The 15,078-nt window shown below is 34.6% G+C and overlaps 1 protein-coding gene across 1 annotated transcript in view; it reads left to right on the top strand.

Moving 5' to 3' along the window:
- Window positions 1-15,078, top strand: part of LOC106876991 (leucine-rich repeats and immunoglobulin-like domains protein 2) — a 155,069-nt gene that overhangs the window by 56,705 nt on the left and 83,286 nt on the right. Inside the window, exon 4 of the mRNA XM_052971872.1 lies at window positions 7,840-7,911. Coding sequence (XP_052827832.1) covers window positions 7,840-7,911 — 72 coding nt within the window. The remainder of the gene's footprint in view (window positions 1-7,839; window positions 7,912-15,078) is intronic.

Here is a 15,078-nt window from a genome sequence, read left to right as displayed (position 1 = left end):
ATATATATATATATGTGTATATATATGTATATGCAGGAGGGTCATTATGCTTATATTAATAAATATACACACTAGTTCAACATCATTCAAGGTTGATCTTGAGTGGAAGCATGTTATGGATGAAGTCATAAATAGTGACGAATGGATTTTGGCAAACAAGCAACCAATTGATTGTTTAGCCAAAACATTAAACAAACAGTTGAGTAGTTGTTCAGATATTTAACCGATTGACTAACAGTAAAGAAGTGATATTGAACCAGTGCATGTGTTAATTATTATTGGCATAATGACCCTCCCAAGACACAACAGAATTTGTTTCAACACACAAATTCACATCAAAAATCTTGCAAATAGAAAATACAAGTGTGTATATGTCTATGTGTGTGTGTGTGTGCATATATATATATGTATGTGTGTGTGTTTATTTTTCACTGACATTTTCTTAGTTAAAACTGGAAAATGATAATTCATAACTGATTTAGTTAAGCTTATCATACATTTATTTGACATTTTTTCCTCACCAATGTATGTGCACACACTCAGAAGACAAGCACAAGTATTACTGTTGTTGTTGTTGTAAAGCAAAGTAATAGATATTTAAACAAACACTTATTTTCCACTCTATCAGCTTTATTACCATACATTTTCATTGCCAGAGTTGCTGAATAAATAAAGCAAAACAGTGTTAACTCAACAATTATCTTGAGCTGTGTAGAAGTATTTAACCAATTGAAGTTAATTTCAGTGTCATTGATAACAGGGTTAATTATACTAAATGAAACAGAAACTAGAAATTAGCTAGTATTTATGGACGTAAAACACTTATTGTTCATTTTAAACTATCAATGGCGTAAATGAAAGCAAGTGAGGTATAGAGATTGGCAAGTTTATACATCCCAGATATACTCGGTGTTGTTTCATAGAATGAATCTTTTTAATGTTCTTTATATAGTTTACATTTTTTTTTTTAAATTTAAATTTTCCTTTTATCCATTTAGAAAGTGCTCCCCTACCTTGGTCCCTTAGATTTCTTTTTCAAATATAACTTTGTAATATTGTAGATTTGGCATTGAGTATTATACCCATTATTGGTACTGTTAAGCTCCATATCAGCTTTGATCAAGCAGATCTGTGATCAAAAGTGCTCTAGTTGTAACTATCCGTGTCTTATTTTTATCATTTCAGACATAGCTTAGACTTTCAAATGCTACCATTGGTTTTTATGAGATTAGGGTGTGATTTTAGCATGACAAAGCCATATTTCTAGCTGGTCACGCAATCTTGTGGAAGCTCTTCAGTAGCTCAGCAAGAGCCACTGCATTTTTCTCTCTGTCATATCTTAATCCTAACACCTGGCATAAAGTGCTGCCCCACCCTCTCAAATACAACCCCACCTTGTCAAGAAAGCTTTTTCATTTTCTGTATTGCAAGTTACTTGGTGACATGTCAAAAACACCCAGGATACACTGAAATGTTCAAGTAATGATAATAATAGTGAGTTGTGTGTACATACACTGATCTTAAACAGGTACTCAACAATTCCAAAACATAACACACTACAGAATTCCACCGCAAAAATACTTGTTACGCATGTACAGCCTGCAACTAAAATCTTCAGAACACTATACAATTGATAGACTTTGTAACTGCAAATAATATTTCATGGTGACCACACATTCTTCACATAATCAAAACTACTTTACAAAACCCCCTCAAAGCCAGAATATAATATTTCAACCTTTGAAATGTTGTGATCCAATATGACACATGAGTGTACCCTACATACTTGTACTTGTTACACATTTTGGTTGAAAATCAGTGTTTTCCTGTATTTATTTTCCTCTCTAATGTTGAGCTCATATTCATTTTGATTCACTTTCTGTTTGTCACACACACAAAGTTGAGAAACTGTTTTGTTTCCCAGGGAAGCCATACAGCTCACTGTTATTAATGGCTAGTGAGGTGTATATGTGTGTTGACATGTTTGCATTTGTCAGTGCAATCATGTTATTATTGTAATTATTGTGTTATTATTTGTACTGTATATATATTATTGTATGTTGTTAGTGTAAGTTAATTGCTCCGTATTAATTACCATTATTGCTATTGTGGGTTTTAGTTCCTTCAGCTTTCAGTGCAATTCACTTTCTATTATATTTGTTGAAAGTGACAATGAATTGTTTTTAAGTGACCATCAACATCCCTTCAAGGCCGACAACATCCTACCCTATCCAATACCAGCTGCTCAATATTGAGTCAGCATCATTGGGGTGTCCTCTGCTTTCAGCAAGTTCAATATCAAGGATCTCCATTCAGCTCTTTTTCTCTGCTATTCTTACACAATCACTCTGTGGTAGTGTAGTTTAGTCCTTGATGTTATCAAACCAGTTTGTCCTAAGTCTTCCTCTCAAGTATTTGCAATTTATCTTTACTTCTCATAATAGCCTTTGTACACCTAGTGCTCTTACTATGTGACCAAAGTATTTTAGCTTCATTTGTTTTTTTTAATAGTTGAGAGTAGTGACCTTTTTCTGTTTGCAAGTTGTAGCACTTCATTAGTTTTATGTTTGATCCAAAATATTCTTAACATTGTTCCATTCTCTTTTCTCTTTCTTTCCTCTTCTTTTTTCTTTTTCTCTCTCTCTCTCTCTCGCCTCTCTTTGTATATTTGCATTTAAAAAACTTCTGGTTTGTCAGACAGTTTCCATCAATGTCCTCTAGCATAAGATAGTGCAACTAAGAAACACTTTTTTATTTCCAGAATACGTCTCAAATCACCCTGGGTCCAATATGTGAAGTTAGGCCTATATTTACAAGCTTTAATGTACTAAAAACTTATTTTTCGTGAATGTACACTGCTGCATCTTAGGGTGCATCTAATACACCCATGCATCTTTTATGCCATCAAATGCAGAAGATTTCCAAATTAAAAAAAAGCTCCAGTGTTTTGTCGTAGTGTTTTTTTAAATGCGACAGTGCTGCAAGTTATTAATTCGTGATATCCCAGAATGCTTCAGCATTAGCAGAAGTACCAAAACCATTCTCTAAAATGCCAATAACTCCCGCATTCTCAGCTGTTATAGCTGTGGTGTCAGTATTTAACAGCATTGTGATTGATGAAATTAGCCATAGCCAATTGATAAATGACTTTCTCATGATTCTTCTAACCTTCGCTAACCTATTGAAATCCATTTTAGGAAGTAGTTCTTAATTTTTATCTCGAACTTATGTAAATATCATATTCAGTAACTAATATGTTCAAAGTTTTGTTGTTGTTTTGTTGTTGTAACCAATTTTATGAATAATATCATTTGTATTTGTCTTCCCCCTCCCCTCCAATTAAACTAAATTATGAAACATTCACATCTCTCATGATTTATCTAATCTAATATAAAATGCTTCAGTTTTTCAATGTTATTTTTTTATTATTTTGTTTAAAGTATTATATAGTATGTCAATAAATTTTTATGGTATTTGTTTTGTGTTTGTATATTTCTTTTTTTCTTTTTTGTCTTTTCTGGTCACTAAATATTGAGATTTATGTGGATATCAGTATATTCTGCTGGTCTATTAATATCTTCATTCTCACTGTGTACGACTTGTTATCAGATGACTGTATGAAGCGCATTTACTCCAGTTGTTAATAGATGAGAATTTAGTATCATCACTAGACTCAGCTTACTAGTGGTGGTCACCCACTGAAACTGAGCTGTTTTCTGTCCAATTTTCTGTGCAATTTTCATTATTTATATAAAATCCATTTAAAATAAGAATTTTTTCTCCAAAAAGGATCATTTTTGAAGATCCTTTTATCATCACCATCATATAACATCCACTTTTCCACGCTTGCATGGGTCTGACAGAATTTTTTCAGACAGATTTTCTATGTCTGGATGCCCTTTCTAACACCAGCCATCACCTGCTTTCAGACAGGTTTAATATTTTCTCATGGCTTGGCATACTTTTCATGGAAGATTGGAAATAACTTGACTCACATCATGATGATAATCAGTTACAGACATCAGGTGATGTCTTTACATGGGTACACACATGCATATGCACACACACACACATATATATGGTAGGCTTCTTTCAGTTTCCATCAGCCAAATCCATTCAAAACTTTAGTCTGCTATAACAGATAACACTTGCCTAAGGTGCCATGCTGTGGGATTGAACACAAGACCACAAGGTTGGGTAATAAATGGAAAAAGACAAAAGTTGCTGTTTAATTTTGTAGCTAATAATGGTTTCAAATTTTGGCACAATGCCAGCAAATTCGAGGGTGGGGTAAGTCAATTACATTGACCCCAGTGCTCAACTGGTATTCATTTTATCAACCAATAAAGGAAGAAAGGCAAAGTCAACCTTGTCAGAATTTGAACACAGATCATCAAGACAGATAAAATGCTGCTGAGCATTTTGCCCATTGTGCTAACAACTCCGCCAGTTCATTACCTTAATCTTATAGTAAATAATGACCAGAAAGAAGTAGATCTTTCTAGAAATACATTTAATAAAAAAAGGGAGAAATGGAATTTTAAAAATTCAGATATGTACGTGCAGGAATACTCCATTTATTTAAGGAAATTGCTTCACAACCACATGAGTTAAGTTTGTTTAGATGGAAACTGTGCTGAAGATGGTGTATGTCTTTATGCTTATTGGTGTTGTATAAAAAAAGCATACCTTAGCAATTTAATAGGTACAGATTGGTAGTGAAGTCAAGAAGCTTGCTTTGCAACCATGTGGTTTTGAGTTCAATCACACAGCTTGGCACTTTGGCAAGTGTATTTTATTATAACCACAGGTTGGCCAATGCCTTGTGAGGGAATTGGCAGATGGAAACTGGGTGGAAGCTTGTCATGTGTGTTTGTGTTAGTGTTTGTCACCCTACCACCATTTCCACCACTACTTGTTTACATCCAAATAACTTAATGGTTCTGCAAACAAGACCAACAGAATATGTATTTGAATGAATATGTATCGGAGTGATAGACTAAAAACCCTTGAAACTGATGCTCCAGCATGGCCACTGTTCAATGGCTGAAACTATTATATACACTCTCTCCCACCACTCACATTTGAAACTACTCCCATAGTTTTAACTTAGTTCCAATATCTCTGAAACTAATCTTGGCCTTCTCCTTTGCCATTTTAACTCTAATTAAATAGTTTGTAGATTTGACTTGACATGGCAAAATCAAGTGTCATTCCTTTGTGTCATTTGTGAAATTCTACCCTAAGTTTTGACCATGACTCTTGTATGACGGTGATATAATTCAGCAAAGGATGTGGATTTAGTCAAGAGGATAGCTTCCATATATGAACATTCACCAATAAACCATATTGCCTCAATGAATTTGTCACTAGATTTTGATTGGTTGTCATCTGGCTGAAGTTAGTTGATTTCTAATGAGATTTAGCTACGCTGACTGTTCACTGTCTCATCACCATGACCACCACCACCATCAATTATTTATTTATTTAGAACGCAGTAATGATCTTATGAATTCTTTGTATGCATATATCATCATCATCATTTTACATCCGTTGTCCATGCTGGCATGGGTTGAACGGTTTGACCAGGGCTGGTAAGCTGAGGGGCTGTACCAGACTCCAGTCTGATTTGGCAATAGTTTCTATGGCTGGATGCCCTTCTTAACACCAACCACTCCAAGAGTGTAATGGGTGCTTTTACATATCCTCATTTAATATATATTTTCCATGCTAGCCTGGGTCAGATGGTTTAACGGGATCCAATTGGTCCAAGGATTGCATTGTGCTACATGGTTCCTACAGCTTGATGCCCTTCCTAATTCTAGCCACTTTACAATATGTACTGGGTGCATTTTCTTTTTCCATGTCACCTACACTAGTGAGGTCACCATGCAGCTTGTGAAACTACAAAACGTAGGGCAGTTTATATATTCTTGTTAGAAATGTAGTCTTGAGAGAATTTTAAGTTCAACATTTTTTCCATTGTCAATATCAGTTTCTTTTACTTTCTGTCAGTGGTTCTCAACCAGGGTACACATTACCCTTGTGGATCCATATAAGATTTAGTTGTTAAAAATTATGTGCAATCAATTGATAATATGAAAATTACTATTTTTAAATCTCACAACATGAGATATTCAGCAACAGTATTTTGTAGTAAAGATTGTTTGCCAACATAACATGGCAGTCCTGGTTTAGGACTTATGTTGCTGTAATTTAGCCCCAGGAGACATCGTCTCCAGCTGGCTATACGACACGATGTATCCTTATATTTTCGAACAGTAATAGTAATTTTCAAATTTATAAATCAGTGACTAGTTGTCACTTTGAAAACTATATAGTTTGAACGGGAATTTGGCAGTGCCACCTCTAGCCGAACAATTATTCTGTGCTGATGAAGGGAAATAACCCAGAAATCGCAATACACAGATATCGTTTTGAGCTGAGTTGGGGTTGCTAGATTCCCTTGTTCGAAAATATAAGGACACAGATTGTGTCGTATAGCCAGCTGGAGACAATGTCTCCTGGGGCTAAATTACAGCATCATTAGTCCTAAACCAGGACTGCCATGTTATGTTAGCAAACGATCTTTACTACAATTGATTATACTTCTACAATTCACAAAACATTTTTACAATTTTATTTTATATAATTCCTCATAACATTTAATTATAAAAATATAACGGGATTTTTTTTTTAAATGTCAAATGGCTATGAGAGTCCAGTTGAGTAAAATAGGAATCAAAAGAGCCCATAGACAAAAGAATGGTTGAGAACCACTTCGTTTTTCTGGTTTTCATGAGCAATGCTTACATATTTCTTTGTTATTACTCACATTATACAGACTCTAAGATTCACCATCTCAAATAAGTTTGTTTGAAAGATTCAGGTTCTTAATACCTGCCTCAAAACTTCAAGAATTTTGCACTTAACATAATTTTTTTTGACATCATCAAAAGAGAAAGAAACGCAAAAAGAAATAACATTTCTATTTCTATTAATTTGTCTTTTTTTTTTTATTATTATTATTATTATCATTTTAGTCCTGAAGTTCTACTACATTCATATTGATATGCATTGTGGACGATCAGCTTTACAATTATTTTATTATATTCACAGTACCGCACTTAGTGGCTTACACGACACACTTTTTTTTGTTTTAAACAAACGTTGCAAAAAAAATCACCCCATGTCCTATATGCTAAGATAGACCTAATCACATGCTTTAACATTTAAACCAGCCATGCCCAGCCCAAATATTCATGTTTTATGCTACAACCATCCAGATCCAGCCACTCACAACTACCCTACAATGTCATCCTAAAGATAAACAGACACATCATTGAAATCTCAAACCTACCAGGATAATGCATAATTAATTCAAAACAATATGAATGAATAAACATTACATTTGGCAGTAATCGGAATGCTTAACCCTTTAACATTCACATTACTCCATCATATGTAGTGCTTATTCATTCAAATTGTTTTGAATTATTCATGCATCATCTCATAGATTTCAGATTTCAATGATATAATTGTTTACTTTTAGAATGACATTGCAGGATAGTTGTGAGAGGCCTGATCTGATCAGTTTGAACACAAAACATGAATATTTGGGCCTGGTATGGCCAGTTCGAATGCTTAAAAGGTTATGAGTTAATGAACTAAAAACTTTCTTTTTCTCTGAATATGCACTACTGGAATTAAGGTGCATCTAATATACCTGTATGTTTTTCTTGGGGTAGGGTTATGCCATCATATACAGTATGTATTTAAATAAATTCTGCTACTTTTTTTTATATTTTAAATTTTATTCCTTTTGTTATTTCTTTGCAGGAAACTTAGTTATAATAACCTTGCTGAAATGCCATATTTTGGAAAGAATTATAGTCTTGAACAACTTCACTTGTGAGTAGACACTTTATGACTCCTTTTTTTTATTTTTGCTGTTCATTTTAATTTCAAATGTTGCATGTCATTTAGTTAATCCTGTTATCTTTATGACTAACTTGCAATAATCCCTATTGTTGTCTGTAAATGAATTGCTTATAACAGGATTTAATTGTATTTCATTCAAAACATGCCTTGTTGGTTACTAAGCTTTCTTAAAATTAAAATGCAGACAGACGTCCCTTCCCTCCCATAAAACTCCCTACTCAAGACATTTATTGAGACGGGTTGAGGAATAAAGAAGTTTGGGTTTGTTATCACGGATTTTAGGTGTTGCAGGTAGCTGCAGGGATTAAAATATGGTAAAAGCCACAAGTTTAAGACATGGAGCTGACCATAGATTTATGACTACTCTAGTATTGATCCTACAAACATTTGTGGCTGTGTGGTAAGAAGTTCCTTCTCAACCACATGGTTCTGGGTTCAGTCCCACTGCATGGAATCTTGGCCAAGTGTCTTCCACTAAAGCCTTTGGCTGACCAAAGCCTTGTGAAGGAATTTGGTAGACAGTGTCCACCATTGCATGACAACTGGTGTTGGTATGTTTACAGTCCTGTAACTTAGTGGTTCAGCAAAAGAGACTGATAGAATAAGTACCAGGCTTCAAGAAAAAATAAGTACCTGGGTCGATTCATTCAGCTAAAAAATTCTTCTGGCATGGCTACAGTCTACTAACGGAAACAAGTAGATGGTAGAAGATAAAGGTCCTTATATCAGTACTACTGCTTCTCTCCTATCACCTCTATAATCACTCTTAATACCAGTATTATAAGCACTCTTATATCAGTATTATAACTATTATTAATACTAAAACTATTCTAAACACCATTGCTATAACTACTCTGAGTAACAGTGCTATAATTAAAGTTTGAGACAGATGTCATGCATAACTAATGTTGGCAAGTAAGCCTTTCTCTCATCAATTTAAGCCTTCAGTCCATGTTTGCATTAATATCATAATTAGGATGGATAGATGGAGCTGACTGACCTTCACAATTCTTTGCATTTCTTCCTGTTCATGTCAAATGCATAATTACCAAATTTCTTAAACGGTTTCTGCATATAAAGCAATGATGGAGAGGTTAAAGATGAAATGAAGAGGGAAGGGTGTCCACTGTCATGCAAGACAAGCAAGAGCAGGATGGACACGATCACAGATGTCATTCAGCGTGCTTAGAAATGCAGTATTTAAATTCATATAAGATAACCCAATGTGTTTGGTAGAGTAGCTTTTGGGTTGGAAGAGTTTTTGTGTGGACAGAAATGTTAGGACTGGACGAATTAAAGAAATAATCTCAAGTTGATCATGATACAAGATAAAGCTATGATTGAGGAATATGGTTTCACGAATGAACACAAAAACTGATGAGTCTTTGAAAATGCATTATAATATAATAAATCTTGCCAGAGCAATCAATCTAGTGTATAGGATTAGACATGATTGTAATTGTTTATATATACTTGTAATGAGAGAAGAGCTGAATTAAAGAGGAGGTCGAGGTCTGAAGTATGAGTCATTGATTTAGTAATGTATTATTAGAACTTTTTCCGTTGGCCTTTCACTTCCAAACCAGTAAATTAAAACATGAACCTCCAGCCTGATTTGATCTGTTTTTCTCTTATCTAATCTCTACTGATGTACTATTACTACTACTACTGCTGCTGGTGGTAGTGGTGGTAGTGGCGGTAGTAGTAGTAATACACTGCTATTTGGACTTGGACTTCTTCTTGTTGCTGTTGTTTGGTCTTATTAGTAAGCCTAAGAATGTTGATTTGATCATTTAGATGAAGATATGGCTTATCAACTTACATGTGTGTATTACATATCTGTATATGTATGTATATGAATGCGTGTGTTGCTGTGTATAGGAAATGTGTGTGTGTATATATGTATGTGAATACATACAGGTGTATGTATATATTTTCTGTGTGTGTGTGTGTGTACTTTCCAGTTTTTACTGATAAACTCAATGTCAATGTTTATTCTCTAAAGATACTGCATAAATCTATGATGAATTCATTAAAACTTTAATACGTTTAAAACATTACTTATTTTCTACTTATCATCTAGTTTGTGTGTGTGTGATGCAGTAATATAAACTTAATTCTGAAAGACCCTTAAAAATTATATTAATTTCTCATTTTCCGTTACCATATTTCTGTTAAACTACACTGCCTCCATTTTTAATTTATTTAGAAAATAATAAAGAATTTAAATAAAATAACTTTGCCATTATTAAAATGGCATTTGAAACAGAGTAACATGAAATTTTAAAGGCAAGTTTCAGTTTAAATCACATTAGCTCTTTTGCATTCAGATTATTCTGTCAAGCGAAATGCTGATTTACTCTCATTGTTTCGATATCATTATATATTATTTTGTAGCTCCCAGATTTTGATGAGGGTTATTGTTTATTCTTAGAATGACATTGTAGGTTAGGTGTGAGAGACAAGACCTGACCAGCTTGAGCATCAAATAGGTAGAATATTTTGGGTTGATTGTGGCCAGGTTAAAAGCTAAAGGATTAAACAGGTTGTTTGTATCATTGAACCAAAAGCAGTCTTAGATAAGTGTCAAAAGGATTAATGTCCTATTTCTTAATTGGAAGTCAGTCTTGAGTGTAAACTGACTCTTGTGTAGTTAATAGAATTGCAGGTGTGGCTGTGTGGTAAGAAGTTTGCTTCCCAAGCACATGTTTCCAGGTTCAGTCCCACTGGTTGATGCCTTGGGCAGACCAAAGCCTTGTGAGTAGATTTGGTAGACAGAAACTAAAGGAAGCCCAATGTGTGTGTATCTTTGTGTCTGTCTGTCCCACATCACCATTTGAAAACTGGTATTGGTGTGTTTATATCACTGTGACTTAGCAATTCGGCAAAAGATGCCAATAGAATAAGTACCAGGCATTAAAGAAATGTACTGGGGTCGATTTATTTGACTAAAGTTCTTTAACCTCCTAGCATTTAAACCAGCCATATCTGGTCCAGATATGTTACCTGTTTTATGTTCTAACCAGCCAGATCCAGCCTATCACACTTATCCTTCAATGCTGTTCTAAACATATACAGTCACAAAATAAATGCAAAATTAATGGAAAACAATGTGAATGAAAAATCATTGCACTTGACAGAGTAACTTGAATGCTAAAGGTTTAAGGTGATGCTCCAGCATGGTTGCAGTAAAAGATGTCAGCAAATCAGTCGAAACTGCTTTTGAAAGATCTTTTTCTACAATCAAACACTTGAATTCATCTTTTGACTTTTGCTAAAGATAGCTTAATGTCCATGTTGTGTGATGGCCACAGTTGCAGGAAATTAGTCTTCTATTTAGTCAGCTGGCCATGATTCCCTGGGGACAATTTAAAAATTCAAAGGTTTTCAAGCCTTTTGTAAGGAATTCGACCACTCCCAACACCTGTCAATACTTCAAGCTTAGAGAAATATACAACACCCCATCTCTCTCTCTTTGTGTGTGTGTGTATATGATTACTTTTTTTTATTTATTTACCAAACTTGAACTGTAAATAAGACCTGCAGAACTAATTTAAAATTCTTGAAAAATGCTGCTGGCAACTCTCATAAAAGAAACTTGAACTAAAAATAAGAAATTTAAACTAAAGACAAATGCTAAATTTCCTTTCAAATCAGCTTTTCTTTATCTTGTTTTCACTGAAAATAAGAATCTTCTGAAAAGTCTAAGGGAAAAAAATAAATAAATAAACAGCCAGCTTGAGTTAGAAATGGGTGAAGGGATGGAGCCTTTGTTTTTTTTTTTGGTGGGGGGGGGGGTTGCTTTTTTTTTTTTAAAGTTTTCCAACTGTTTTCTCAGACTCTGTGTGTGTGTGTGTGTGCTTGCCATTAATCAGTGACCACCAACAGTAAGCAGTATCACATGTTGAAATGTTTGGCACAAAAATCAGCTCATTTGGGCAGCCCTACAGACTACTGTCTGATATTGCTTTGATCCCATCCACCTATACCTCTCCACTATTATCACCACCACTACCACCACCACACTACCTCCTTCCAAACAAACCTAACCACCCTGATTCTCTCTCCTCCATCCTCTTTCTCTCTCCATATGTGTAGTATTCACACACACACACAGACACACATGTGAAAAATATCTGTCACTACATCTTCATACCAGTTATTTTCTCTTCCCTTTGTCTTTTGCTTGGATTGTTTGTTCCTTCCAACACAAGCTGGTAACTTCTAACAACTTCCACACCATCTCACTCACAAAATACACAACTCAAAACTCCATGCACCCCTTCCCCCATCTCTCTTTCTCTCTCAACTCTGCACACCCTCTTTTTTTCTCTTTCCATTTTTTTCATATTTTCTTAGAATTCCTTTTAAAAACCATTTTCTGTTTTCCTTATCTTAGCAGCTCTTATGTTCTTGCAAACTTTTGAAGTGGATTCTTGGTTTAACTACTCTCTGAAATAGCAATAACAATAACAATAATAATAATAATAATAATAATAATAATAATAATAATAAGCAAAGCTATTCCTTTGTACTTGTTGCTATTCTTTTGTCTCATATTTATGAGATAATTATTAGCTGTTTTATGTTCTAAGTTTCACTTACATATTGTTTTACAAAACATTCTCATGCCAAAATTCTTTTAATTTAATTCTCATTAAAACTAATGGTTGATCACTTCAGTCATATTTGTCCTGCTAGAGCAGTGGTTCTCAACCAGGGTCCATATAAGATTTTGGTGGGCTCCAAGCAAGCAAAATAGTAAATTGGGGATCCACAGCAGTATTTCAAGAGCCCACCGAAAAATTTTGATTTGGATGTATTTATTGCAAGAAACAATAAACAGCTAAGTTGTTTGTCTAATATTTTACAATGTTTAACAGGTTTCTGGTTATTGAAACATGTTCTCTCAGGGAGAGTGCTATTGCAAATTTACACAAGAGAACATGTAAAATTCAAAATAGGAATTATGAAAGAAGTATCTTATAATACTAGTTTTTAAACATTTTTTCTACTCTAGGCACAAGGCCCGAAATTGTTTGGGGAGGAGGCCAGTTGATTAGATCAACCGCAATACGCAACTGGTACTTAATTTATTGACCCCGAAACGTTGAAAGGCAAAGTCAACCTCGGCAGAATTTGAACTCAGAACGTAAAGACAGACGAAATACCACTAAGCATTTCGCTCGGTGTGCTAACGTTTTTGCCACCTCGCCACCTAGTTTTTAAACACTGAATGTCTATCAGGTCCACCAGAATAAAATGGTAATCAAGGGAAGAACCACTGATTTAGTGCTAATCTTGCTCTTTTATGTGCTTCTATGGAATTGCCAGATCAGTATGCATTAAGATTGGATTCAACCAGTATTAACCCGGGCTATGCCAAACTTAATACCCACCACTTGATAGATATGGTACTCTTGCTGGAGTACCACCTTGAAGAGCTTCAGTCAGTCACATCCCCCACTGTACTGACACTCTTCCAGTTATGTTGAGTTCCAGTTGATCCAATCCATGGAACACCCTGCTTATCAAATTAATGTGCAAGTGGCTGATACACATGTACCCATAATGTAGCTCTCAGGATGATTGACACAGAATGTGACAAGGCTGGTTTTTGAAATATAGGTACAACTCGTTTTTAACGGGAAATAAAGTGCGTTGCTCAAAGACACTACACACAGCCAGGAATTGAACCCAGGACCTTATGACTGTAAGCCAAATATCCTAACCACTGAGCCACAAGCCTTCACACCCAGTACATATTTCAGCAATACCTATTTATTGCACTGCTAGATAACGGCATAGATACAGACAGTGTTTTGCCAAGCAGTGTCAAATATGAAGGCAGATATGTATTCATTCAAAAACACACACACACACACACACACACACAGCTATACCCTACACACTATTGTTCTAACATGGTAAAACAATAATGGGAAGAAGTAAGGGTGGTGGGCATCAATGGAAGACAATATTACAGACTGTTCCAGGTCAGATAGAGTTTGTTAACGAGTGTATTTTACAGATTTTGATTCAAAATTGTTCTTCTGCGTGTATACATAAACGCATGTATGTATTTTGTTTGTCTTTATGTCCATTTGTGTCATTGCTGGCATGAGTTGGATGAATACATTATGCTTCATCCAACTCATGCTGGTATAGGTTGGATGAATATATTACGCTTCATTAGAAACATGCTTCAAGTTCACCTAATTAACACAAAAGGACTGGTATATGATTTGCACAATAGACTGGCATCTTATCCAGTAGGAGATTCATTTCTTATCCACTTCCTACTAAGAAATCAGATCTAAAAGTGTTGGATTCTAAGAACCCTTGTGGTGGTGGTGGTTGGTGGAGTGTGGAGGAAGGCAATAGAAATATTTACATTAAATTTTTACACACACACACACACACACACACACACACTTGTACATATACACATAAACACACAAAAGCACATGAAATGCAATGAATTGTTTATTTTTTGTTTTTTGTTTATCTTTTTTTTACCTTCTATTTGCAATCAATACAATTTATCTCTTTTTCTTTCCGTTGTTTTTTTTTTCTTCTTTATCTGTTTAATCTGAAAGACAATTCTTCTTGTTTCTGTTTTATCTTTTCTGAATTGATTAAAAATAAAAAATAAAATAAAATAAAAATCACACATGTACGCAAGCGCACGTACACATTACCAAACAATCCTCCCCCTAAATTGAGAACAGTCAGCAATATTATTCTCCACCAACTCTCACCATCCACCAGTTCTTTTTATCATCATCATTATTATTCTACCTGCTCAATATTGCTGCTGCTTTCACTTGAGACAGCTTTAAATGTTCATAGCAGTTCCCAAAATTTCTCCTCACTTTTTGTCACTGTAGCACATACACATATACACACACATATACATACATCATGCACATACAAACTACTTAATTCACTTTATACCTCTAAATCTCACTAAACACTTGAACAGTTTTCTATTGTATACACCTCCATCTCTTTGCCCTCACCACCACAGAGTTCTACTTTACATTGTTTTTGCTTACCCTCACCTACCATTTAATTTTTTTAGCAGTTTATTTCTTTTTGCTCAAAAAAAAAAGAAACACTTTTGTTCCTGTTCTT

This window comes from Octopus bimaculoides, chromosome 11, assembly GCF_001194135.2.
Source record: "Octopus bimaculoides isolate UCB-OBI-ISO-001 chromosome 11, ASM119413v2, whole genome shotgun sequence".
Classification (NCBI taxonomy): domain Eukaryota; kingdom Metazoa; phylum Mollusca; class Cephalopoda; order Octopoda; family Octopodidae; genus Octopus; species Octopus bimaculoides.
Note: the sequence above shows the minus strand (reverse complement) of the source record. Positions and strands in the feature narration are given on the sequence as shown.